The sequence below is a fragment of the Vipera ursinii genome (assembly GCF_947247035.1).
Source record: "Vipera ursinii genome assembly, chromosome: 2".
NCBI lineage: Eukaryota > Metazoa > Chordata > Lepidosauria > Squamata > Viperidae > Vipera > Vipera ursinii.
In genome coordinates, this window is record NC_139513.1 from 100,422,203 (window position 1) to 100,450,027 (window position 27,825).

At 38.4% G+C, this 27,825-nt stretch overlaps 1 protein-coding gene across 1 annotated transcript in view; it reads left to right on the plus strand.

Annotated features, from left to right (window-relative positions):
- Window positions 1-16,445: 16,445 nt before the first annotated feature.
- The window catches only part of SLIT3 (slit guidance ligand 3), a gene marked incomplete at its 3' end in the record, with an annotated part of 545,814 nt that continues 534,434 nt past the window's right edge, over window positions 16,446-27,825 (plus strand). The window contains exon 1 of the mRNA XM_083351312.1: window positions 16,446-17,225. Within this exon, the coding sequence (XP_083207438.1) occupies window positions 17,038-17,225 (188 nt within the window). The 5' untranslated portion in view covers window positions 16,446-17,037. The remainder of the gene's footprint in view (window positions 17,226-27,825) is intronic.

Here is a 27,825-nt window from a genome sequence, read left to right on the forward strand (position 1 = left end):
TTCAAAAATCAATGAAACTTAGCAGACAGATTTCAAATTACAATGCTTTTCTTGCTTAAAAAAAGTAGTAGAGGGGATGAATAGGATGACTTTTAAAAAAGTGGACATATTAGGAAACAAAAGTTTAACCTTTTACTGAAAATCGTGAATTAAAAAAATAAATAAAAAGTAGGGTTTTCATTTTAAACAGTCATGTACTCACCCACTCACCAAACGGATAACTGGCATTAAAAAAGGAAATCTGGATGGCAGAATATCTTTGGCAAGCTTAGAAGGTTTAAGACATATCATAATGCTAGCCAGATGCCTCAGTCTACTCCCAGGAAAGTATGAGGGCTAGTTGTAGAAGAAGGCACAATAATAGAAAATATCTGATAAACTACATCTCTACGGTCAGGGAGACTACATGGTATCAGCATTCATTTTACATCTGTTTCATGGGAATCTTTCTGGTTGACTTCCAGCTTTGTGCTTCATATCCATTACATCAGAATTACTTCAAAACTCACAAGGCACTTACAATTAGATTCTGGATAATGAACCACTTTGGGACCAAACAAAACAGTTATCAGTGGTGCTGTAGACATCTGAAGTGGGTGGACTGTAACACATAGGATACAGCCGTTATCTTCAAGAGAGCAAAACTAATGGAAACTGTGTTTGTGGGCAGTGGGAAATAAAAATTCTGTAGAGATGAGTTAGACACCTTATACCCCCCCACCCACCCACCCACCCAGGGCTGTATTCTCACAGTATGGTTGAGTAAATCTGTTCTAGGTAAACTGATTAGCAGAAAATGTACCAATAAAATAAAATAAAAATGAAGGTTCTCCAATCACATTGGGGATGATTAAACTGGTGTCTCAATCTCCTTTGTGAATCCACTTTGCTTAAATGCTAACATTTGAATTGGTAGGAGCAGGGCTTTTTTTCTCATAGAACTCTCAGAACAGAGTTCCAGCACCTTTTTTGGATAGAACCTGGTAGGGTAGGCAAGGTGGGTTGTATGACATGTGTGAGTTCCGGCACCTTTTTCTTTTACAAAAAGAGCACTGGGTAGGAGAATGAAATAATAAAAGTAGTGAGGAGAATAAAATGCAGAATAAAATGAGGAACTAGATCTTACTCTGTTTCCTCACTGTGTTTTAAAAGAAGGCAAGTAGAAACAGCCTCTTTAGTTTTTCTAAAAACAGTTTGTCCTGAGTGATATTATTGGTCATGGACAGAGAATATATTCTAGATCTCTGCCATGCATATTAGACAAATTTTCTTGTGATAAAAATAAATGGGAATCACATTAATTGGTGACGGAATTTTTGACCTGAAGGAAGAATTACAACAGCAAAGGTTATTGATTCAATCAAGTTCATAAGGACTTTCTATAAAGACAATCACAAATTTTCACTCGTTCTGTTTCTTGCCTTACGTTAATATGGTATATAGAGAATGATGTGGCATATTTATATGAATGTATGATTACAATAATGAAGAAAAGTTTTTGTTTCTATTGGAACTATGGTTTTTCTACAGAAGAAATTGGTGGGTTTCTATAAAGTAATTTATAGACATATGCTGCTTTTAAGGGCTTTTTTAATGTGTCATAGTTTGTCCCATTTAAACAAATGCTATTCAATATTCAAAAGAATAATTGGTTTTTATAGATGCTCGTATTCTTTTGAGTTACATATCATTGATCTGGAAATTAATAAGAGACCAAGCAAAGCAGATATTTCATGGTCTTATAATTGCAAACTGGTTGATGCTACAATGCTAAAAGGACATTCATTCTCATTCAATTATACCAGGGATGCCAAACTCAGATTGTTATAATAGCTGCTTGAGGACTAGTTCATTAACCCTAAAATGATAACACTGAAGTCCTTTATTATCTAATTCTTGACAGATAAAAATGAATAAAATGGAGATTTTCATGGTACACCATTATGCATACATTTATTAAAAAATTAAAAAAAAGCTTTTTTGCAAAACTGCTGTGATACTAACTGGCATTCATTCACAAGGAAAACAGTTGATTCAGGAGGAATGCTTACTTTAGTAGAAAGCTGAAGAACAGATTTCCCCACAACTTTATCTCTATTTGGTGAAAGAGCCTTTGTTTTTTATTCTTTGCAGCCAGGTCTGAAAGATGAGAAAAATAAGAAGAGTAACAACCTAAAATCCATGCACCTAAAAATCTGAAATTTGGCAGGTTTTATCCCTCTCAGAAGTGTCAATAGTGACTCAAAATTATTTACAGTTCTGCCAAGAAATAAAAATGATATTGCCATTTCTCTTTAAAAGGAAGAGGGGGGTTTCAAAGTTTGTCTTCAATTTGGTGTATATATATACATATATATATATATATATATATATATATATATATATATATATATATATATATATATATATATATATATATATATATATATATATATCCTAACGTGCAAGCAGCCCAGGTTCGAATCTCAGAAGGGTATGACTGACTGATGAAGACTAATGAGTCCGAAATGCATATCAGCCTCCCTAAATTCTTTGTTAGTAATTTACACAAATATATGAACTGTCCGGTGTGACTACAGCCTGTTCGATGGCCTTTGAGATAAGGCTGAAAACAGGAAATAAAGATTTGCCCCATGTTTGGGGCCTAGCAAGGTAATCTAAGAGTTAACATATGACACATATTTCTCCCCTTGCAAAAAAGCTAACAAAGCGAGAGAGAACCTGTGGCTCAAGAAGTAAAAACACTGCCTAACGTGCAAGCAGCCCAGGTTCGAATCTCAGAAGGGTATGACTGACTGATGAAGACTAATGAGTCCGAAATGCATATCAGTCTCCCTAAATTCTTTGTTAGTAATTTACACAAATATATGAACTGTCCGGTGTGACTACAGCCTGTTCGATGGCCTTTGAGATAAGGCTGAAAACAGGAAATAAAGATTTGCCCCATGTTTGGGGCCTAGCAAGGTAATCTAAGAGTTAACATATGACACATATTTCTCCCCTTGCAAAAAAGCTAACAAAGCGAGAGAGAACCTGTGGCTCAAGAAGTAAAAACACTGCCTAATGTGCAAGCAGCCCAGGTTCGAATCTCAGAAGGGTATGACTGACTGATGAAGACTAATGAGTCCGAAATGCATATCAGCCTCCCTAAATTCTTTGTTAGTAATTTACACAAATATACATACATATATATATATATATATATATATATATATATATATATATATATATATATATATATATATATATATATATATATATATACATATATATATATACATATATACACACACATATATACATATATATATATATATATATATATATATATATATATATGTGTGTGTGTGTGTGTGTGTGTGTGTGTGTAAATTTTTTAGATTGCTAACAAAGAATTAAATGCATATCAGTCTCCCTTTAATTCTTTGTTAGCAATCAAAAAAAATTACACAAATATGAGCTGTCACTGTTGTGACTACTGCCTGTCGATGGCCTTCGGTTAGGCTGAAACAGGAAATAAAGATTTGTCCCATGTTTGGGGCCTAGCAAGGTAATCTAAATAGTTAACAAGCATTTAACACATATCTCCCTTGCTTCTCAGCTAACAAAGTGAGATAGAGCTTGTGGCCTAGAGGTAAAAACAACTGCCTAATGTGCAATCAGCCCAGGTTCGAATCTCAGAAGGGTATGGCTGACTGATGAAAACAAATAAGTTTGAAATGCATATCAGTCTCCCTTTAATTCTTTGTTAGCAATCTAAAAAATTTACACAAATATGAGCTGTCATTGTTGTGACTACTGCCTGTCAATGGCCTTCGGGTCTTTCCCGTGTAAGATTGATAGTGTCTTGGCGATGTTTCGACGAGGTCCTGCTCGTCATCTTCAGGCTGGTGTCTTCGGCTTCTTGCTTGTGCAGACACCAGCCTGAAGATGACGAGTGGGACCTCGTTGAAACGTCGCCAAGACACTATCAATCTTACATGGGAAAAGACTTGAATACGCCAAGACCTACATATATATCAAACCTAAGCCTTCTTTACTTCATAACTATGAGGATGAACAGGGTCCAGCCTGGAGTAGAAAATGAGACCATCCATTTTGTGGGTTACTTAGTCCCGGGAAGAGGATTGACCAATGCTACATTGGAATTCCCATCTTGGTGCAGATTTGTGCTGTGGACTAAGAAAAATTCCACTAAGAGAGCTTGGGGACAATGGAGCAACTTCTTCACCTCAAACCCAAGGAGCAGAGTAAAGCTGACAAAATCAGAACCAGGAACCCCTTTTTATTTCTGCTGTTTGGATTGCATCAGGAGGTGCTGTCCATTCCCTGCCAAATTTGCTATGGTTTGCTGAGAAATTGCACTCAGATGTTCCCCACTTCTTTGGGCATCCTTTCCTGACATTCCCAAAGGTGCTTTTTCAAGAGACAACTGGACTTTCTTGTTTTTCTTTGAAGATGTTTCACTTCCCATCCAAGAAGCTTCTTCAGCTCTGACTGGATGGTGGGGAATGGAAGGATTTATATGCCTTGCAAACATTCCTGACATTATTTTTGATAGATAGGTACAGATTTTGAACAATGCCAGCCTCACTTCATCCATTCTGTTGACTGGAAGGGGAGGGAGTAATATGAACCTGGGCAGGCAGCAGGTAAGTAGGAATGCCTGCTCTTCCTTACATCACACTGCCTCTGTTACAGTTTTTGCCTACCAGTGGCAAGCTAAGGGGCTCAAGAAGTGACAGTGCCTCAACATAGCACTAGGAGATGGCCACCTGTTATCTGTAGCTTCTTAGTTTAACAGAAAAACAGCAAACTGACACCCTTCTCCTGCTATGTTGATGAGATGCAGGCTCTTAGAAAGATTCTGCTCTGGAATAAAACTTAATGAAGAAACATACTTTTACTTTCCATAATATGGGTTGGTTCAGCAATTGGTAAATATCAATTTCTTTACAACAGTTTGTTGTTGGTTAGTTTGATTTAGAGTGCCATGCCATATAGTCACCTTCTCTGAACTTCATAAGCATCTTGGGAAAATAACCCAGAGCGAGAAAATCAGTTCAGAGGAAAAGTAGGATACACATTTCATAAAGCGAGTAAATCGCACTATTATTCTCAGTAAAAAGTTAATCAGATTAACAACGGGATCATCTTCTCCACAGCATCTTTCTGTTCAAAGCTTTATCAGTTCTGCTTTTCAGGAGTTGTCTTAAGCTCTTCACATTCTGGCAGAAATTTTGAGCGTTGCTAAATTATGCTTTTAGTCACTGTCTTATTGCCACCCACTAATAGATTATTGTTTACGGGCTATTATTATTATTATTAATTTTATTATTACTATTGAAGGACTATGAGCTAGGTTAAACTCTAAAATATTAATATTTTTTTGTAACCAAAAATCAGTTGCACAATCAGGGCATCAGCTTGCATGAATTTGCTCCTAGTGATATCACAAAAGAATTGTTATCTTTGAAGAAATTTTAAATGAAACACAGGGGTATGTGTGCTGTTAAACAGAAATTAGCCCACCGAAAAGGATAGTGGATACAGTCTTTATCCAGTTGAGCAAACTGCAGCAGCTCTCTTAATGGAAATATAACTCAGTGCAGGTTTGCAAGCCAAAGTGCAGGTCCAAAAGTATAACTCGGGTCAGCCCTGCAAGCCAAAGAAAATATTTTCTCAATCTATGGGACCTCTTACAAATAGAGATTCAAACATCACCATGGGCCCAGGAATGATTTAAATCATTTTCAAGCATAAAAGCAAAAATATCCAGTGTGAATGAGAGACAAATGTGGTTCTACTAAAAACCAAAGTAAGGGTCTCTTGCCTCTAGTCAGGTCTGCATCTCATTTGAACTAATGTTCAAGTCCTTGAAATGCTGGACAGAAAACCCAAGTAAACTGCTAATGATCAAGTATACTACAGATGCAGTTTTGAAAACTACAATTTTTCCTTCAGAAAAGCTTTCCCTCAGATGATAATTACAATGGTGCCTTGGTAGGTAAACATTAACAAACAAATTCTGTGGGCCGATTTTGTCCTGCTTCTTCTTTAAACATTGACCTAACTACATTGTCTGCGGGGTATGATTCATGCATACTTTCGGCATTTGAACTTGTAGCTAATGTGCAAAACCATTCCAATATGATAAAACGAATGTTTTACATAATAAAACTTTTGAAACTTCAAGCATTAAAAGTAATGCGCTGAGAACAAAAGATGATTTCAGTTTTATGAATATAGGAGGAAAAAATTCTGTATCAATCCATACGCTGTAAAAACACACACACACACACATAGAGAGAGAGACACACACACAGAGAGCTATACCCGAGGGTTAAAACATACACAATCAGACATGACAAGCAGTACAAGAAACATGGGGTCCAATAGAGGTTATCAGGGAAAGAGGGAAAGGTACTTATTAAGAGTAGAATTGCCATACATAATTGTATGAAAGGTTCAATTGGTATCTTGACAATCAATCTTGAAAAAGCAAGAGTCTTTTGAAAAAGAATATGTCAAGGAAAAGTATGAGAAATGTGTGTCCAAAATATATCCAGTCAATCTTCTTATTCAGCCACTGAAAGGAAGGAAAATATTACATCACAACAGAATTCAAGTGCAATGTTTCTTCATGCCTTAAGGCCTGGTATTGCTGTGCAGTGCTATGCATAAGGGCAAGAAATTAAGGTTTCTTCAAAGGCAGCAGGTTGAAAATGATAGTAGAATTACTGAATCATACCCATACATCTAAAGGATTCTTGGCCAGACTGAGATATTATAGCCACCTTTGAATTATTTCTCTTGTATGGTACTGTCAGTGTCAGCATGGTAGCTTTGCTATTTTACAATCTAAAGATTTCCTTTTAAGTTTAGTTTAGTTACCTGCTTCACAGTCTTATATCCACAATCATCACCTTCCTTCCTTCCTTCCTTCCTTCCTTCCTTCCTTCCTTCCTTCCTTCCTTCCTTCCTTGCTCCCTCCTTCCCTCCCTCCCTCCTTCCTTCCATCACTCCCTCCCTCCCTTCTTCTGTCAAACAAACAAACACACACACACTTAGACTCACAAAATTTTGCATGGGGGATCACTTGGGCTTTAACATAATTTCTTATACACTATAAATGAATAAGGTTTGAGGGATGAGGAATGCTTTTCTTCCTCTTTTATACGAGCACAAGTAGGGAAGCATGCATCATTGTAACTCCAATTTGTTTTCATGTTATAAGGCCCCTCTGGATTTTCTTATGCTTTTTCTTCAATTCAGTTTTAAAAGCTGTTCCATTTTCATTTGCTGTTTTCTATATGAAGCGTAAAGTAATGCAAATATTTGTAGTATAAATTCCTAAAGAACTTCTTTGCAATGCAAATTTTTCTTCATGTTTAGTTACATGAAGAAGTTTTTAATAGAAACATTTAGAAAACATTTATACGGCATAACTGCTTTTAAAAACAAGCTGTTATGTCTCTTTTTGTATATAACTTGCAGAAACCCATGTTATTTTTCTGGCACATCTCTGACAAATATTGTTTCCTATGTATGGATCTTGACCAGAGAAAGATGGACTGAAATAGCTTCAATTCAATGTTCCTGATTACTTCCAAAATGAAGCACCACTTGTGCTTATCACATCCTGAGGCTGAAACCTCACATTATTAACTTACAGGTACTTCACTGCTTCCAACTATGTAAATACCCAGAGTGTAAGTAATGTAAATTGAACTTGCAGACCAGATGAACCCAGGTATATTACCTTTATCGTTAAATACACAAATGGAAGCTGATTTAAGTTAGATTTAAACAGGAAGATGTGATTAGTCTTTAATATTTTATGTGTTTGCTTAACTCTGGTTTCCCAGTTCATCGCCTTAGCTTTAAAGCTACTGAAATGCAATTAACTGAACAGGAATATACAGGAAAAAATCTTTCTTGTACTAATAAATGATCAAGATTTGACTCAAAGACAAATAAGGCACTGAGTGATTCAATGGAACCTCTTAAATGCAGTTTAATTGTTTCCGTAAAATGTCTCAGGTTGCAGTTAGAAAAAATAAAACATGAATGCACCTAAGGTGAGCTTAAAGACAACTATATTTAAAAGCAAGCAAAAACCTATTTCTTGGCACAGGCCTTTGGCCATCTGCAGAACACAATGTTCAATGTGTCTCATGGTCATCTTACATTAAGAAGCTCACTGTCTGTTAGGGACAAATAAAAGAAAGCGCTTCATTTTGAAAGATGATTAATGGACAACTACCTCAAACTAGTGTTTTTTTTTTAAAAAAACCCAACAACGCTGCTAACTGATCCCTTAATACATGTTATTATGGCTGAGGCCATGACCCATTTGGAATAACATCCAAAGCTCTTCTCTCGCCAGGTCTAAAGCCAGTTTTTCCTGAAAGGGGAAGGGAATACCGAAGGTCCAAAGGAAGTCCAGTGTTTCAGAGATCAAGCACTATTAGTTAACTGATACAAACTGCCTGCTGGGGCTCTACTCTATCCATGATCTCTCTTTTTGTTTTCAGTTATATTGGATCTATTCATAAGCTTGCAAGGTCAGAGGAGATGTTATAAGAATGTGGAGCAATTCTTGAGCCTAGCCTTTGTAGTTAAAACCATGTTGGAACAGCAAATTTGATTTCATGAAAAGCAGGCTAGGTTTCAAAAGACTCTGTCCTGGTATTATAATCTATGAAAAAGTGGCTTTCTAAGATGAAATTTAAAGCATGCTTTTTCTTCACAATGTCCAATGCTGGCCAATGCAAACATGACACAGACTTAAACGATTTTCAAATGCTGCTTGCCTGAGGGGATACATCTACAAGGAGAAATGTTACTATATTTTCTTCATGCCAATATGGGATATAGAATGAAGGCTACTGCTAAGCTTGTAACCCGCCCTGAGTCTTCGGAGAAGGGCGGGATAAAAATGGAATTAAAATAAATAAATAAATAAATATTCATTTATAAACTAGATCTCTCAGCACAGAGAGTGAACTTGCCATTCCACTAAAACAGCATCTGTGCTTCCCGAATTAAATTTAAAATGCCCAATGTTTGGCAATATTGTCGAGTCTCACAAGCTTTCTGTGAATGAGATGACATGAAATTCTGATGTTCTCACCTCAGATCTCCGCATGAAATTCCTATCACTGAAATCTCATGAGAATTACCTATCTCCAGAAATTCTGGGGAGACTTTGGCAGTCATACAAATCTTTTAAATAAATAAATCAGCTTTTCTCAAGATTTAAACAGGTAGCTAAATTTTGGCTAATGTTACATTCTTAAAAAAAGAATGAAAATTGTAGGGTGTAATTTAGTCATCAGAACATGAATTATTATTTTTAGAAAAGTCCAGATTTTCAAATAGTTACCCAAAAGCTATATTAGTAATGAAAAGTAAGGATTATGCATGTATGCTAACATGGCAGAAGCATACAGTAACACTTTTGGTGTGAACATTACAATATGAGAGGAATGTTGATTTTGCTGATTAAGAATCACAGTTTAATCCAAAAGTAGCTTACAAACAATATCATGATTATAAATAGAAATAAAATATTTAAAACCTGTTGATGGTAAAAGAATTGGGGTGGGGAAAAGAAGGGGAATGAAAAACGTGGTTGTTCTTTTTCTTCTATCAGCAATTTGGTGAAGACTTATTTAGTTTATTTATTAATCAAATTTATATGGCTGTCCATCTGACCAGTGGAATTCTCAGTGACGGATGTCCAATCTATTAGAAGAAGAACAACGTCAAGGCTCTTATCAAAATCTTCTTTCCAGCATTTCATACACACAGGGACGGAGGTCTAATAAATTATCAATTTGGCCTTAATCTTTGGGGGAAACAGTCAGATCTTAACAGTCCTCTGAAACAGCAACAGGATCAGGAATGTCCATATCTCCTGGAGAAGACTACCCCACAAAGGCAAGCAACATGACAGATTAAGGATTCTTCATAAGACTATGTATATGATATTACTTCATCAAGAGATCTCTGCCAGATCTGATGAGTCAGGCAGTAACCACCAGGGCTAGGCAATTCCAAAAGTAACCTGGTCCTCTACCATGTAGGGCTTTAAAGGAGAAAACCAGTCTCCAGACTTTCACCTGAAGGCTACTAGGTTCCCCTTCATCTCACACAGCAACAATGATATACAGTAAGTATGTAACGTGACATGTTCAATTCTGGATCAGCTGTGGATCTAATACCTAGCAAACCTCAGCATTCCAAAGATCCTAACTATTTCCATGGGGTTAACCAGACTGAACTCCACCCATATAACTGGGCAAAACTGGGCCACAATCTTCTGCATGGTTACTTAATAATTTCATAAGTCACTGATCCATTCGCTTTCTGATTTACTTTGGGCCCTAAACCACTCCCCCCTTCCCTTATTTTATGTCATTGAACGATCACATTAAATGAAGTGAATGAGTTTAAATCTGAGCCACAAACTTAGAACACAGCATGCAGTCACAATTAAAATGTTCACTTGTATTTCAAAAATGTTAAAGTAACACTTGTCTAGTTCTTTTTACTTAGATGTGACTTTGGTGTTTGCTATGAGGGATATATAGCATTGTAAATATCAGTATTCAGGTGACAAAATATCACATTTATATAAAACATCTGTAATAAATGTAAATGTAATAAATAAAATTCAAGTTGCAGTATTTGGATAATATGGACACAAGGGATAATGTGTGTGTGTGTGTGTATGTATGTGTCGGGGTAAATTAAACAGTACCACTAAATGTTCCATATAGATAGTTAAAGATAAAGTTTCTTTCAGGCTGAACTGAACTCTTGATGACTATGTAAATATGTCTATATATTATTTTTCTTAATAACAGTAAGACAGTGTTTTCTCATTGCCTTCCTAGATGTGGTAGTTATTTTATTTATTGATTAAATTGACATGCGGCCTGTTTCACTATTTCATTGACTCTGGGTGGTTTACAATGAAATAAATGCATAGACATGAAAGCATCAAAAACATTAAAATTAAGTTTAACAACAATTAAATAAGTAAAAAGTTAAATCCAAGAGCATGGATGGTACAGAAGTAGAGGATAGTCTCTCACTCCTTCAACCATCTCCAGCATAGTGTGCTTCCATCAGGGCTTCAAGGCAAATGGCAGAGCCAACTTTTAGGTCTCTTCAGAGACCCAGAAAAGTGGAAGCAGCTCTCACCTCAGGAGGTAGGATATTGCAGGGGGTTGGGGCCCACAGAAGATAATGCTCTTCTCTTTGACCTGCTAGCTGAAATTGGCAATGGAGTCTGGAGAAGGCCTCTTCTGCCAGCACGAGGGGACAGGCTAATTCCATTGGAGTGAGAAAGTGCCTCAGATAACCTACCTCATGCCAGGATTTATCAATTTCCCACTCTAGCTACTGTCCTAGAACTTTCTAATGTCCCAAACGTGCACTAACCGTATCCAACCTTATTTAGTTCCCAAAATCGGCCAACAGTGTATAGAAGATGTTGAATTATATACAGTACTTGCAGCCCAATTTTTGCCAAGCCTTAGTTTTTCCCCCCACAAAAACTTTGCTTATCAAACTGCATTTGCATTTTCCACTTAAAACACCTCATTTTTTTTTAAAAAAATAATAATTTATGTTAGCTATTTACAGATGCTATGTACTATTAACTAACAAATGTAGTACATGTTGGATTAGTTTATCTGGACAAATGCAGAATAAATGCAACAAAAGAGCAGGACGCAATTTGAACATATGAAAAACCATAACCCTTCACACTGTCCTTATCAGAACAATTCTCAATCTCAATGTGTATAACTTCTCAATTCTCAATCTCAATATGTATAACTAGAGTACAGGTAGTCCTCACCCTCAGTTGAGCCCAAAATTTCTGTTGCTGAGACATTTGTTAAGCGGGTTTTGCTCCATTTGTTGACTTTTCTTGCCACAGTTGTTAAGTTAATAACACGGTTGTTAAGTGAATCTCCTTCCCCACTGACTTGTCAGAAGCTTGCAAAAGGTGATCACATGACTTCGGACATTGCAACAGTCATAAGTATGAGTCAGTTGCCAAGCATCTGAATTTTGATCATGTGACCATGGGAATGCTGCAATGGTCATAAGTGTGAAAAACAGTCATAAGTCACTTTTTCAGTGCTGTTGTAACTTTGGTCACTAAATAAATTGTTGTAAGTGGAAGACTACCTGTATGAAAAACAACTCATTGCCATCCTTTTCCACCCTTATCTCTGTAATACTCCAATCTGATCTACTGCTGTTTCTCCAGCGTGCTTTTTCTAATTAGCTTTCCCACCCACCCCCAACACCAGCATCCATAATCCCATGTTGGCTGTGAGAGAGGTTGTTTTTCTACACATATGAAGAACACCAGTTGGAGAAGACCTCTTTAAATTTAAACTGACTTTCCCCCCCCCCCCTTACAGTTTACACTATGCTGCAGAGCATTATGTGCAGGATTAATATCAATTATTTATATTGTTTTACCTAAATGAAATCCCGAGCCAGGATTGCAAAATTAATAAATAGCACGCAACCATACTTTGGTTTTGAGTTTAACAGTCTTACTGAGATGGGCAAAGTTGGGTCTTGCCTGGAAATGCAGAACTTAGTAGGGGAAGGTTATTTCTTTTCTTCCAAACAAATCAAAAGAGTGGAAATGATGGTGACACTAAAGGGCATTGCAAGCATCCTGTGTGTACATTTGCATGCATGGTGTTGTATGGACAATTGCCCAGTCTCCATATATGGAGAGTTAACATCCAAATACATAATGTAGCATTTGAAAGGATCCAATGAATCCACATTTTTCATTCAAGACAGAAAGTTTATGAATTAAAATATAGTCCTCCATACACCTGATTGATTCTTGGGCTAGGGACAAAAAGCAGAGGCGAAAAAAAAATACATTACTCTAGAATGCCACAAGAAAAGGTGGAATAGGGACTATAAGTGACTTAAAGCATTGCCATCCTTTGTTGAAGCAATGTAAAGCTTGTCCACCTTTATTATTATTTTGGCACAGTGATTGAATGAGTGTAGAAGATGCTGTAAATTGCTACAGGGAAATTACTAGAGAGTCTTAAAATGGGCCTCATGGGGTGGGGTGGGAAATGAAGGGGAGGGCAGGGGAGGGCAGGGGAGGGGAGGGATGCTGAAGTCCCCCTAAAGATGCCTTTCCTAAATCTAATTGAGGCAAGCAGCTATGAATCAATGAAGTACATTGCTGAAGGAAGGTTTCCGTAAGCAGTGCCATCTTCCACTATAAATTCTATGATAAAAAAAGGTTCTTATTTTTAGGCAATCCTTTAAATAATGGAATCTAAAGATATCTCCCCTTATCATCATTGTATTTTTTATTCCATAAGTGAATTTTCAAGATGTATCTGGAAGCACTTTTCCTGAAAGGGTTTGCTTTATAATTTCCGAGAACTATACTGTACTCCTCTTTGAACCTTACTGTATTCCTCAAACATCCTATCTGGAAATATGCCGTGTCAACAAGGATTTCACATCCTTGTTGTGTATTTAATACTGTAGGTGGGCAGCATTTTCTGTGAAAAGTTAGCAGCGTTTTTACTGTTCCAGATTAATAGAATTGTCCCCAGGGAAGCTGTATAAATGTATCCATTAATACAAACCTAATGGCATGAATTGCATGATCTGAAATGTAGCTTGTCTTGATATAACTCCAAGCAATGGGGCAGGGAAAAAAAGAAAAGAAAGAAAATTATCTAAAATGAATTGGGAGTCATTGTGCTTGTCTTGGAGAAATGATTCCAACTGGGAAAGTTATGTCTGGTGAAAAATGGAAAGCATTTCTACCACCAGAGGGTAGTACAAGAGTGAGGAAAAAAATAACCAAAATGTGATTTTCATGAAAGTTCTGAAACCTGAGAATTTTATAGAACAAGCTAACATGTTGGGTGGTTTCCCCCAGTGCTGTTAACTATAAACGTGTGTCTGAAAAGCCTTGTAGTGTTTGAGAAAATATGCACCCCAGCAGGAGAAAGTTGGGCTAAATTTCTTGCACTCGATCGCACAAGCTTCTACTTAATTCTGTGTGCTAGACTTGGAACTCGTTTCTTTCAGAGAGATTTTGAGATTTTGTGTACTTTGTTCTAAGAACATTATGAAAGCTTGGACAGAACAAAGATATTGCAAGCTTTTGGACTTAGGAAGGTGCTACATAAACAAATAATGAAAAGAACAAAGAATGTGGAGAGAAACAACTATCTAATTCATGGAAGGACAATGAATTGTACTCCACATGTTGTTCCTATAACTTTCATCACAGGCCATGCAAGCTGGAGTTTAATTTGGGAAGGGCTACATGATGCTCACTACGATATTTCTTTTTCCTATGACCACAGTCAAGAATATTATCCCACTTTATCCTTAGACTAAGTTTGTTCACCAGGTCAATACTGCTAAAGATAAGTTTCTTTGTGAGATGAACTCAACTTCAGATGATCACATTCAGTTTTTAGTTCCCATTTTCTTGGCATTAATACAAAAGTGGTTTGCTCTTTCTTCTTCTGAAATATTGAATTTGTTCAACTTCCTGGTCTAGTTGACAGCCTAGGAATTTCCAGGCTATCTTCCATTCAAGAGCTAACCAAGAGCTACATAGCTTTCCCAAATACTGTAAGTCAAGGTTGGATAGATTGAATTTCTGCAATATATAAATACTGTATTATTATTTATATTACAGATAAAGGAATAAGCTGGAGCTTGTCTATCAACAAAATGTTTAGGGAAGGTTAGGCTCAGCAAAAAAAAGTCAATTAGTTCAGATGTTTAAAGTCTTATTAGACCTCGTTAGCACAGATCTCCTATTCCTATAAATTCTGATCTAGAAGTGTGTTTTCGGTAGAATTTGTTTGGGTGTATCAGCAAGACACTGTGAACCACAAACCAGCCAATTACATTTCAGCCTAATGTGTTGTGAAAACTCCGCCTGTATGATTCCTTTATTTTACAAATCCAGGAAACTGTTTTGGTTGAGCAAACCATGTTTTTAACTTGGGGTAAGCATGTCAGGTCACTACCTAACGGGGTTTCTTAAAAGGTAACACAATGACAGTTTTGAACTGCTGATAATGATGAGCAAAAGCAGAGTGTAAAAGGATAATTTTGTGTGTGTCCCTGTGCAGGTACATGTCATATGGCCTGGCAGAAAGTTAAGAGTACACTCTCGGACATACCAATGGTCAAACTTTCAGCCTATGAAGCTTCAGTACACAGAATCAGTTTTGAAATAAAATACTTGGAATCAAAGTGTACCTAAGATTAGGGTTTGGTTGAATTTTGAACCAGGGACTTTGATGTAAGCTGCTCAAATCCATTTGAAATGAGATTGCCAGAATCAATGAATGAATGAATAAATGAACGAATGAATGAGTGTCTTACATTAATCCTGCAAATTAAAATGGATATTCATTGGCAAATGACTGTAATTTCTAACAGAACAAGCTTCAGTGCTTCTGGCTATGGTAATGATCTTGAACGTGAATGGCAACTTTTGATAGAGATCCAGTAAATACTACCTATAAACGACAAGGCTTGAGTCACGCTTTGGGAACTTGTTCTTTAATGAAAAGCACCTGGTGTCTGAATCCTGTTTCAATGTAAGCAATAATTATAGTAAGAACGCCTTATAAAGGAATTTTAGCCCTCATAGAAGAGTAGGGCTACCCGACCTGACCTGCTTCACTACAATCACCGCCAGTGACAGTCGATGCTTCCTGGGTCTCCTTCCTGCACAACTAGTGATGGTTGGGATTTTGGCAGCCCAGATCCGGTACCTTAGTACCAGCCATCATTTCCCAAAGGAGAAATCAAAGGGCCCAAATCACCCAGGATATCAACGGCTATATATGAATGATGATCACGGTTACGTTTGCACTAGTAAGGGATGGGTACTTTTGTGCACACTCTACGCATTTATTTATTTTTTTTAACCACTAGGGCTAACCACTGGAGAAGAGCCTAATTCTGGGAATGATTGAGGGCAATAGAAGAAGGGGACGACAGAGAATGAGGTGGCTGGATGGAGTCACTGAAGCAGTAGGCGTGAGCTTAAATGGACTCCAGAAGATGGTAGAGGACAGGAAGGCCTGGAGGAACATTGTCCATAGGGTCGCAATGGGTCGGACACGACTTCACAACTAACAACAACAACTGGGCTATGTTAGAAGGAACTCATTGGTTAGTTTTTCAGGTTCCACCAGCTTCTCTCGTTTAAGCCCGACCAGGCAACCAATGCCAACGCCTCGGTGCAGCTCAGCCAACCTCCGCTCCGCGAACAACCCCCCCCCCGCCCCCCTGCCCCCCCCCCCTCGGCAGCCACCGCCGTTCTTAAAAACTTTTGCCCTACCTTCCCTGCCAAAGTTCCAAAGTTGCGTGACGTCAGCCGGGCGGCCGCCAATCGGCGCGGCAGGTTATATTTTGGGGAGGGGAGGGGGGCGGCTCCCGCGGCTCCCGGGTCCGCCTGCTTTGCCGTGCCCAGTCCATGGAGAGAGGCGGCCGGTTGCGAGCGCCCCCGGGTCTCCTCGAGCTCCGTTCCGGGGATTTGGATCCTGGTGCTGCTGCTGCCGGCCGTTGGTGCCAGGGGGCCATGCCGGGCTGTGCGCGGCGGGCTCGGCCGGTCGACTGAGCCTCTGGGCTGCTGAGCTCCCCCGCCTTTTCCCACCGGCCCATTTACCTGGACTTGCAGAGGAAGACCGAGCGGAGCCGGGCAGGTTGCGCCTTGGGTTGCGAAGAGGGGGACGGGGGCGTCTCTCGGAGCTTTGGCAGAGTGCGCGTAGGCGCAAAGCGGAGAGCCGTCCGGGAGTTTGGAAAGAGATGCCTTTCCTAGCATCCCGTTTCCCCCGGCGGTGCTGAGCTTGCTTCTTGTTGGGCTCCCGGCGCTGAGTTCGGATCGGATTCAAGTTTTTTTTTCTTTTTTTCTTCCTTTTTTTTTTCTTTTTCCTTTGCTTCTTCTCGTTTCTATCCGAAGAGGCGCCGCCGATCATGCTGGGCGCAGGGAAGGAGAGTACGGGGCGCCTCTGGTTGCTTTGGGGTCTCTGGAGCGTCGCCCTTTGGCTGCCTAGGACCGAAGCGTGTCCCGGTAAATGTACCTGCTCGGGATCCAGTGTGGATTGTCACGGATTGGGACTTAAAGCGGTGCCCCGAGGCATTCCCAGGAATGCGGAGAGAGCGTGAGTACCAGTCGGAGGGGTGGGGAGGAGGACGAGCAAGGAAGCGGCGGGTAAAACGCCGGCAGGTTGCTTGAAAAAGACTTTCTTTCCCCCCTCCCCCCGTGAGCATTTGACACCGAGGGTAAAACGGGAGGAAACCGAGATTTGGGGATGATTCTACGCTTGATCCCGTGTTTACCCAAATCGAACCGGCATAATGGCCCTGAGATGGTGAACCATAGAAGTAGGGGGCTCCTCATCAGCTTCGTGGCAAGGAAAAGAGAGTGCCCGATAAAGAGCCTTTGTTGTATTTGTGTCTGTGGGTTTGAGGTTTAATCGCTTAGCCCGTTGTGAGTAAATGTTAAGGGGAAGAGGAGAAGAGCTGGGGCAGCGGCGCACATGCAACAAGTATGCTTGGCATTTTTCCACATGATGCTCCCTGGAATGTCTCATTAGAAATCCTGGGCTAGTTTATTTGCATTTCCACCTCAGTACTCTACAACCTCTTAAGGTGCATCCAGGACACTGCAGTTGGAAAGACAATCGCATTTTCAGGGCCATCTAGAGGAGTTTGCCACAGCGATTGCAAGGGGGATACTTCAAAGCAAGGCTGCTTTCTGCTAGCTAGGAGGATTAACAAGAACGCCCTGCTACTCACTCAGCCTTTCTAGTCTCCACAGGTGGCTTTTTTTTAATGAGCTCCATGTTGCTCTATAGGTGTATCTGTTTATCCATACAAACCTACTTAACAATGGGTCTGTGGAGAGAGAGAGTTACTACTGGTAGTTGATGGGTTGTGCTAAAAGTTTGTCCTTCACCTTCCTGTTGTACCGCAGGAAGGGAAAAAAAACAAGGTATATCTAATTTGGGATCAGTTTTCCTTTAGAATTTAATGAGTTAATATCAGAAATCAAAATGACTGGTTTCATCTATGAATATAGCTGGCTGGCAAACCGTACTCAATGAGTAATCCTCAATGGCACTACATCCACACAGAGAGAAGTAAGCAGTGGGGTACCACAAGGTTCCGTCTTAGGCCCAGGACTCTTCAATATCTTCATCAATGACTTAGATGAGGGAATTGAAGGGGAACTCATCAAATTTGCAGATGACACAAAACTGGCAGGAATATGCAACACCCCAGAAGACAAACTCAGGATCGAAAAAGATCTTGACAAACTTGAACAATGAGCCCTATCCAGCAATGTCAGCACCCCACCGTCCTGTGCGCTCCCACAGAGAGGGCCTCCTCAGGGTGCCACCGCTCAAGGAATGTCGGCTGGTGGCCCCCAGGGGGAGGGCATTCTCAGTGGGTGCGCCAGCCCTCTGGAACAGCTTGCCAACCGAAATCCGGATGGCCCCCGACCTCCGCACCTTCCGGCGCGACTTAAAAACCTTCCTGTTCCAGCAATCCGGCCTGGCATGATAGCTTTAATTGGGGTCCCAGTTTGTTTTTACTATTGTTTTTTATTGTTCAATCTGTATACCTTCCTTCCTCTGTACACCGCCCCGAGTCCCTCGGGAGAAGGGCGGTTTATAAAAACAAACAAACAAATAAATAAATAAATAAATAAATAAAATGAGTTTCAATGTGGAGAAAAGCACAGTTTTACATTTAGGCAGGAAAAATCAAAGGTACAAGTACAGATTAGGTGAGACCTGTCTTAAAAACAGTAACTGTGAGAGGGACCTTGGCGTCCTAGTGGACAATCACTTGACTATGAGCCAGCCGTGTGCAGCAGCTGCCAAAAAGGCTAATACAATCCTGGGTTGTATAAACAGAAGCATAGAATCAAGTTCACTCGAGGTATTAGTACCTGTTTATAAAACCCTAGTAAGACCACACCTGGAATACTGCAGCCAATTTTGGTCACCATATCACAAAAAGATGTTGAGAATTTGGAAAAAATTCAGAAAAGAGCAACTAAGAAGATCAAAGGCCTAGAGACTAAAACATACAAAGAATGGCTGCCGGAATTGGTTTTGGCTAGTCTAAAGAAAAGAAGAAAAAGGGGAGATATGATAGCAGTATTCCAGTGTCTTAGGAGCTGCCACAAGGAAGAGGGGTTTACGTTATTCACCAAAGCATCAGAGGGTAGGATGAGAAAGAAACTGACCAAAGAGAGAAGCAACCTGGAATTAAGGAGAAACTTCCTGACAGTCAGAACAATTAACCAGTGGAACAGCTTGCCTCCAGAAATTGTGGGCACTCCATCACTGGAGACTTTAAAGAAGAGACTAGAAAATCAACTGTCTGAGATGCATAGGTCCTCCTCCTTGAGGAGGGGGCTGGACTAGAAGACCTCCAAGATTCCTTCCATATTCTATTCTATTCTATTCTATTCTATTCTATTCTATTCTATTCTATTCTATTCTATTCTATTCTATTCTATTCTATTCTATTCTATTCTATTCTATTCTATTCTATTCTATTCTATTCTATTCTATTCTTTATTGTCAACGGAACAGATGCTTGGCACCAAAAAGACTTAACAGGGCCATTGAACCATAGACTGCTAAAAGTTTTACCTGATCTTTGAAATGTATAGCAATATACATTTTTTTAAAAAAAATACCAAAAGTTTTTTTTAAAAAAGGAAATATACTTCTATTTACAAAAGGACTTATCCTCTGAATTTACAAGTACTTACACTGTAACTGGACTATGTCTCAGTTCTGTGATTTACTTATTGGTCAGTAGTTAAAATGTTGGCTATACACAATTTATGAAATATGTCTTCCTTTGTATTTATATCTGTGTGAGTATATATATTCTGCTGACTGAAAGTAAATCTTCATACTTCAGTCATACAATGAAGTAGGATATATTATGTCTTGGCATCTTTAATAAACTAACATGAAGTTTGTATATATCGTATAACTTGTTCTACTGTTTTGTGTTCCTAAATTAACTGATAAGTTAAATTATAACTAAATATGTAGTGTCAGTAAAATACCCATTTCTGCCTTTATTGAAATAAGACCAAGGTCTTGCTTTTAAGATGAATATTGGTTGGTTCTAGGAAAGGTATTTTGCAACTCACTTATCTAATCTATCTAAATAACTTCCATTGGGAATTACATTGATTTACTTCCAACTCATGTCCTTATGACTTAGGTTTCAATTACCACAATATGTATACAGGTCATAATTACATGCTCCAATCACATAATCTATAATACTTAGTGCACTTTGCAGCTAGAAATGCACTTGAAATCACTTTCCTAGTGTTTAACAGGGTCAGTTGCAGCCAGTCAAATAAGTCTTATTTACATGGAATGGCAGGGATTTAAAAAAGTTTATATTTAATGGCCAAATATTTCCAAAGAAAAGAAAGGCTAGTAGATGGTTAATTTAATAATAATTACACCCTGGCACTTAATTCCCTTCCCTGCTTTCAAACAATTAAAATGCAATTCAAAATGTTTCTTCAGTGCGAGATATTTTTTGGTGTAACATACTAAACTTCAAGAGCATCACTCTATAGATTCAAAATGCTGTTTAAAAAGATGGTTAAAATAGAAAGTTATAGTTCCATGTGGATTGTAAACTTATGAATGTCCGCTCAGTGTTCATATTCAAAAATCTGAATTAGATTGTAAAATATTAGATTTTGCATTTATGTTTCAAGGTTAAATAATAAAAGGAATGGGTGTATTGATAGTTATCTGAACCATGCTTTGTAGTGTTCGCCCAAATACACAGAGGCCACAAAATAATTGGGTACACTTTAGCTTAGCACGCTGTCCTATTTGCCTATTAGAATTTGGACTTTTGTTAATGTGGCATTCATCCAAGTCAAGATTCCCAATACTCTGAGATATAAAGGAAGAAACATCTTCTGAAAGTCTTTGTTCATCTTGTTCCTTGCTTATAAAAATAAATGTTCTCAATACTTAGGACTTGAGCTTTAATTCCAAACTTCTATTCAAAGTTAAATAGAAAATAGGTAACTGATCTTTTCTTTTTTAAAGATTCTTGTGAGGCTATGGAAATACTTTGGGGGTTTTGTGCCTTTGTTGACTCCTAGCCAGTGTCTTGAGTAGTCCCTGCCGTTTTCTTGGCAAAATTTCCGGAAGTGGTTTGCCACTGCCTCTTTTCTATGGTTGACAGAGTGTGGCTGGACCAAGGTCACCCAGGTGGCTTTGTGCCTCAAGGTCTAGAACCCACAATCTTCCAGTTTTTAACATGGTGCTGTAACCACTACATCAGACTGTCTCTCATATGAGAAGACTGCCAGTATATTAATTAATTAGGGATTGAATAAAACTCAGTGGTATTGACAAGCCTTGTTTTCATACTCATGGCTTTGGATGATTACTTAAATGAAAGAATTCCCATTCTCAAATTATAGAGATAAAACTAGATAAAACTTAATGCCTTTAAAGGATAATAATTTATTGGAAATCATGGAATTACCCTTAATATTTGTACCTTTTATACCCTGTATATGCTAAGCTTTCTCTTAATTGGGAGTGGGTTTAGATGATCTAAGGACAGATTTTTTTAAAAAAATAATGGAATTGTCTAACGGCTTAGTTTACTATTTTATACACAAAACTGTGGAAATACTAATTGAAATGAGAGTTTAGTTGTTCTGTTACTATATTATATGCCACTCAGGAAATCTAACAAACTCATACATAGAAGTAAATTTTGTTGTGAATTGCTTCTAAGTAAATGCATAGTTTTGGATTGTAACCAGCTTAAAGTATTGCCAATGGAAAAATCATGTCCACAGATTTTCAGTCACCCGTGGGTTCCTTTGTGTACAGTCACTTAAGAGCAATCAAGATTTTACCAGTCTCAGACATGTGAAAAAAAATCCGATAATGTTTCATGTCAGCACATCATGTGAACATTTTTACATGGCCCATAGCTTTTGCTGACAAAATGGGAAGGATTTTTATTGGCAGAACTTAATATGAGCCAGGTTTTTATTGTTGCATTCATGTATATAAGTTTGTGTTTTGGAAATTGCATTTAGAACTCTTAACTATCATTATGATTCTGTTTTTCCTTAACTTAAGCAAGAAATATACATATATTTCAGATTTAGGCTTGTCTGAACTAAGTTAAGTGCTATGTGTGATTGTGCTAAGACCTACAATTTAGCTCATTGCTTAGGGTTGAAAAAACCGATTCTTGCTTAGAAATAAACCTATATTAGGCTGCAATCTTTTTTTTCAGGCTTACTTTTGAATCATTTATATTAAACTGAGTGGAACTTACCTTTGAAATAAACAGTGCAAAAGGCTAGTTTCTTATTGCATGTACAGGTAGTCCTTGAGATACGACAGGTCACTTAATGAATGTTCAAAGTTACAGTAGACCCCCCAAAATTAAATACAACCCTGTTTCAAAGTTATGATGGCTGTAGCGCCCTTGTGGGTCATTCACCCTTATGACTGACTACAGGGACACTGCAGTGCCCCACTGACTCTTTTCCATACCACTCTGCCAGGATCCTGCAGCACTTGGGTCTTCTCCCACACACCCATTTCAGTTAGCACTTGAAATTCTCTGGACCTCATGTTGGGGAAGGAGGTTAGTCCATATGTCTCTGGGCTGTGTAAGTGTGACCTAAACATTTCTGCCATTTTCTCCCACTGGCTTGTGGGCTGAAACAAAATGGTAGCTACCAGACAAACTGCTTTACTTTGCTGCCTTAATGAGATCTGCATAGTGCTGCAAAAACCTCTGAATGCTGTGTAGATCTCATTAAGGCAGCAAAATGAAGCTGTTTGTCCCCTGGCTATGTGGCAGCAACCCAAATACAGCTGCCATTTTCTTCCACCCACTTGTGGACTGGAACAAAATGGTGGCCACTAGACAAACTGTTTCATTTTGCTGCCTTGACAAGGTCTGCACAGCACTGAAGAAGCTTCTGAATGCCACAGAAAGATGGTGCAATTTGTCCCTGGCCATGTGGTGGTGACCCAAATGTGGCTGTCATTTTGTGGGTAGGACAAAATGGTCACTGCTTCTGAAACCATGCCATATGGCTGCATAAAGAAGCAATCCATTCCAATGCTCTGGAAGGATTCTGAACTCTTCCAAAGGTAAGTTAGAAGGACAGTATTTGGCCCATGGGATGGAATCAGGCTAAGGCATGGGGGACCCAGTGGGAATGGGAAAAGGCCTGTGGGAATCCAAGGGTCAGAAAGCAGACCACAGGACACCTCAGGGGTGGCGGAGGCCCTGAGAGTGCCAGGATCGGCAGGCTTGGGTCAGTGCTAGGTTTCCAAGGGCCTCCCCCACTTCTGAAGCACCCCACGGTCCACTTAACAACCTGGGTGTTCATTTAACAATTGGGGAGATCAGGGATGGAGGGGTCATTAGGTGAGATACTTTACCCAACCATCACTGTGATATGCAACTGTAACAGGCAAGCTCCATTACAATCGTATCTTAAGAACTACCTGTAGATGTGAGGCTGATGGTCTTTGCCTAGAGATTTTCAGCATGCTCAAAAGGAATCCGGAAATCATAACCAGCAAAGTACTCAAATATATCCTCAGATGTCATTTAGTAGTCAGACGGACTGTGTGTTCATTCTAGCTGATCTTTTATTGTAATTTTTTTCCCTTTCCGAACAATGACTGTATTTGGGGCTTTTAAAGCAGGTTATTTACAAACTAGGAGATGCAATAGCCCTACTTTTAATTTTTAATTTTTAAACTTTTAAATTTTTAAACTTTGGGCTACTAATTGTTATTGAATCTTATTTTAATTCTATTTTAACTCTTATTTTTTCTTTTAACTTTGCCCTGTAAACCGCCCTGAGTCCTTCGGGAATAGGGCGGTATATAAAACTAACTAACTAACTAACTAACTAACTAAATACTTGATGAATTTGGTTAGTACAAATCTTAGTTAGGCTTCTATACACTCCTGTGTAATGCAAATATATCAGTTTTGCTTACTTTTATCATTTTAAAAGATGAAACCAGTACAGATAATCCTTGACTTATGACCAAATATTTAACAATGGTTTGAAGTTATGCCAGCAGTGAAGTTACAAACTGACTTACGACTCATCCTTGAAGTTATAATGGTTGCACTTTCCTGTGTTGATGTGATCATGATTTGGGTGCTTGGCAACCAGTTCACATTATGATGGTTGCAGTGTCCTGCAGCCATGTGGTCACAATTTGTGACTTTCCCCAGCCTGCTTCCAACAAGCAAAATCAAGGGGGGGGGGGAAGCTAGCTTTACTTAACAATTACATGATTCACTTAACAACTCCAGTAAAGATGATCATAAAATGTTGTCCATTATGCCTTGCTTAACAATCACATTGTTTAACAATTGAAATCCAAGTCCCAATGGTGGCTGTACATCGTGGACCACCTGTATCTATTTGTAGTCAAAAAGTTTTGTACAGGTAGTCCTCAACTTACAACCACATTTGAGTCTAAAATTTCTGTTGTTAAGTGAGACCCTTGTTACATGAGTTTTGCCCCATTTTACTACGTTTTTGTCACAAATGTTAAGTGAATCACCACAGTTGTTAAGTAACACAACGTGCAAAGGTCGTAAAAGGTGATCACATAACCCAGGACACTGCAGCCACTGTAAATATAAATGAATTGCTGAGTAACCAAATTCTGATCATATGAGCGTGAGGATGCTGCAATGGTTGGAAGTGTGAAAAACAGTCATAAATCATTTTTTTCACTGTTCACTAACTTTGAACAGCAACTAAATGTATGTTGTAAGTTGAGAGCTACTGGTACTGAAAATACATAAAATTTGTCTTTTGGGTTGTTTTGCTTATGGAATATGGATTGTAGCAAAAATAGTGGCATCTACAAATTCTTGTGGCTTTTGTCAGAATGATGAAAGCAGTATCGTTGCACAAGCTCTGCCTATTTACATATGGGCATAGTCTTGCAGCACCTGTAGGAAAGGAATGAGCTTCATCCCAACATGGCTTTTGTCGCTTGGATCCTCCTTGCCTTTTTCCTGGCCAGGAACAGATTCTGGGAGAGCTTGAAAGCTTCTATCGGAGCTTGATAGACTTGAAATCTGGATCCCACGGTTTTTCTTTTGAAATGCAGTTATTGATTGCTAATGTTTGCTAGTTAAAAATTACATTGGACACAACATTCATTCCTAATTGTAGTGATTTGTTGCAAATTGGTCATTTCTGATTCAGATTGGAAATGGATTTATTTGTTTATAAAATTTATAGGCTGCCCATGAAAACCTCGAGGTAACTCTGGGTGGCTTACAATCATAAAAGATAAAAAACTGCATTCACTAAGTAGTATGCCCACTGAGTTTAGTGAAATTTGCTTCTCAGTTAACAAGCATAGGAGTGTTGTGGAAAGCAATGTAGGGAGAAATATTAGGTCAACTTCCTACTTTACCTTCCAGCATGAAAAGGTTATATACGGTATATATATATATATATATATATATATATATATATATATATATATATATATATATATATATATATATGGTATATATATATATATATGTATGTATGTATGTATGTATATATATATATGGATCCTTGGTTTTTCGGGTTTCTCCCCGCGTAGAACTAAAGGTGTAGGCGCAACGTTTCGATGGAGTCCCATCCGTCATCATCAGGCTTTAGCTTCCTTCTTCTGGGAGAAGCATGTGGCTGTTAGTTCCTCTTTTTTAAACTGCCAGAGGGGGTGTGTTCTGTGGAGGTGTGCTCTGATTGGGTAGGGGACCAAGTGTGTTCTGATTGGGTGGGAGTGTGCCACATGCTTCTCCCAGAAGAAGGAAGCTAAAGCCTGATGATGACGGATGGGACTCCGTCGAAACGTTGCACCTACACCTTTAGTTCTACGCGGGGAGAAACCCGAAAAACCAAGGATCCACATACAGACACCCGCGAAAACCTCAGAAAACATATATATATATATATACATATATATATATATACATATATACATATATATACATATATACATATATATATATATATATATATACATACATATATACATACATATATATATATATATATATATATATATATATATATATATATATATATATATATATAAACTGTACTTGGACTAGGAGTTAAATATTCAATAAATCAAACAAAGAATTTTTTTCTTGTATTAGATAGGGCTAACTGAAATTCTGTAACATAATAATTAGAAGTCCACACATTATTTTTGAATGGCATATAAATGTAATTCTCTCTCTCTCTCTTTGAATGTTTGTGTGTGTGCATGTATATTGCGTGTGTGTGTGTGTGTGTGTGTGTGTGCCTTGTTATTTTAACTATCTAACTTCTATTGGAAATATCCACAGACTCCAAAGCATTTTTTTAAGAAAGCTACAGACCATTCTGTGGTTACAAATGACTAACTCTGTTTTCCAAGCTGCAAAATGGGAATACAAATGAATGCATACATTACAGCGTATCTAAAAATGCAAAGCAGTATTCTGCTTAACTGCCTCAAAGAAATTATGCACAAGATAAAAAGTGAAATCTTTATAAATTGTGGATAGGTTACTACCTTTCAATCTGGACACCAGATGCTTACCTTTAAATAACTCAGTGTTGAGTGAAAAGAAGCTGGTGGAGTTTTTGTTTATTTATTGCCTCCTTCCTCTTGTTCTTTGTGGTCCATTCACCTGCTTTCTGACATGTTTGGAATATACAGTGGGTGAACCAGGCATGGGTAGAGGAAGGGAGGAAGAGAAAAACAGGGATTGGTATGCTGATATATCCCACAGCAATGGAGTTTCACCTCGCAGGCTCTAAACTGAAGTGTTGGCCTGAGAAATTTTGTGGCCTGAAATACAGTCTAATTCTCCTCCACCTTCTGCATCATTTAGACATTCTCTTTAACTGCAGTTGTTTGCTTATGTGGGCAAAGCTGGTCCTGGCAAATTGAAGATGGCAGACCTACTGATTAGCAAAGATTTTAGTCTGGGTGGAACTCATTGTTCAGTACAAACATGACATAGGAAGAAACACAGAGCATTTATCATGTTTCTTTACTCACATAGTTATACTGTACCTTGCATATTCTACCCTAAATGTAGGACTATCAACTCCACTCTAATCTGCTGATGTAAAATTCTTGCCATGCATGTAGTAAGTAGTGTGGGTTCCCCAGGAATGAAATCTGCTAGTAATTATTATAAAGCAAAATCACTGGCAGAAAGGGAATAGTTCTGCCCCTAACATTACACGGCCTACTTTAAACTTGACATTAAATGTCGGCCATAATTTGTCCAGAAGGATGGGGATGGTTGCAATGTCACACATAAGCCTAAATAAACAATGCAGAAATGCCTCATGATCCATCTCTCTAGCATTAGGGGAGACTAAATATAGAGGGCATAAATGATGGGTAAAACAACAAGAAAGAAAGAAAGAAAGAAAGAAAGAAAGAAAGAAAGAAAGAAAGAAAGAAAGAAAGAAAGAAAGAAAGAAAGAAAGAAAAACCCTTATGATGATTCATATTGTGAACACACAGAGAGAATCTATTCTTTGCATTTCACAAATCCACAAAAATATTTTATTTCTCAGCCCTAAAAAAGAAAAACAGACAGAATACTTTCAATGGATAAAGAATTTAGCTTTCTGGCCTCTCTGTTCTCTATCCCACCCCC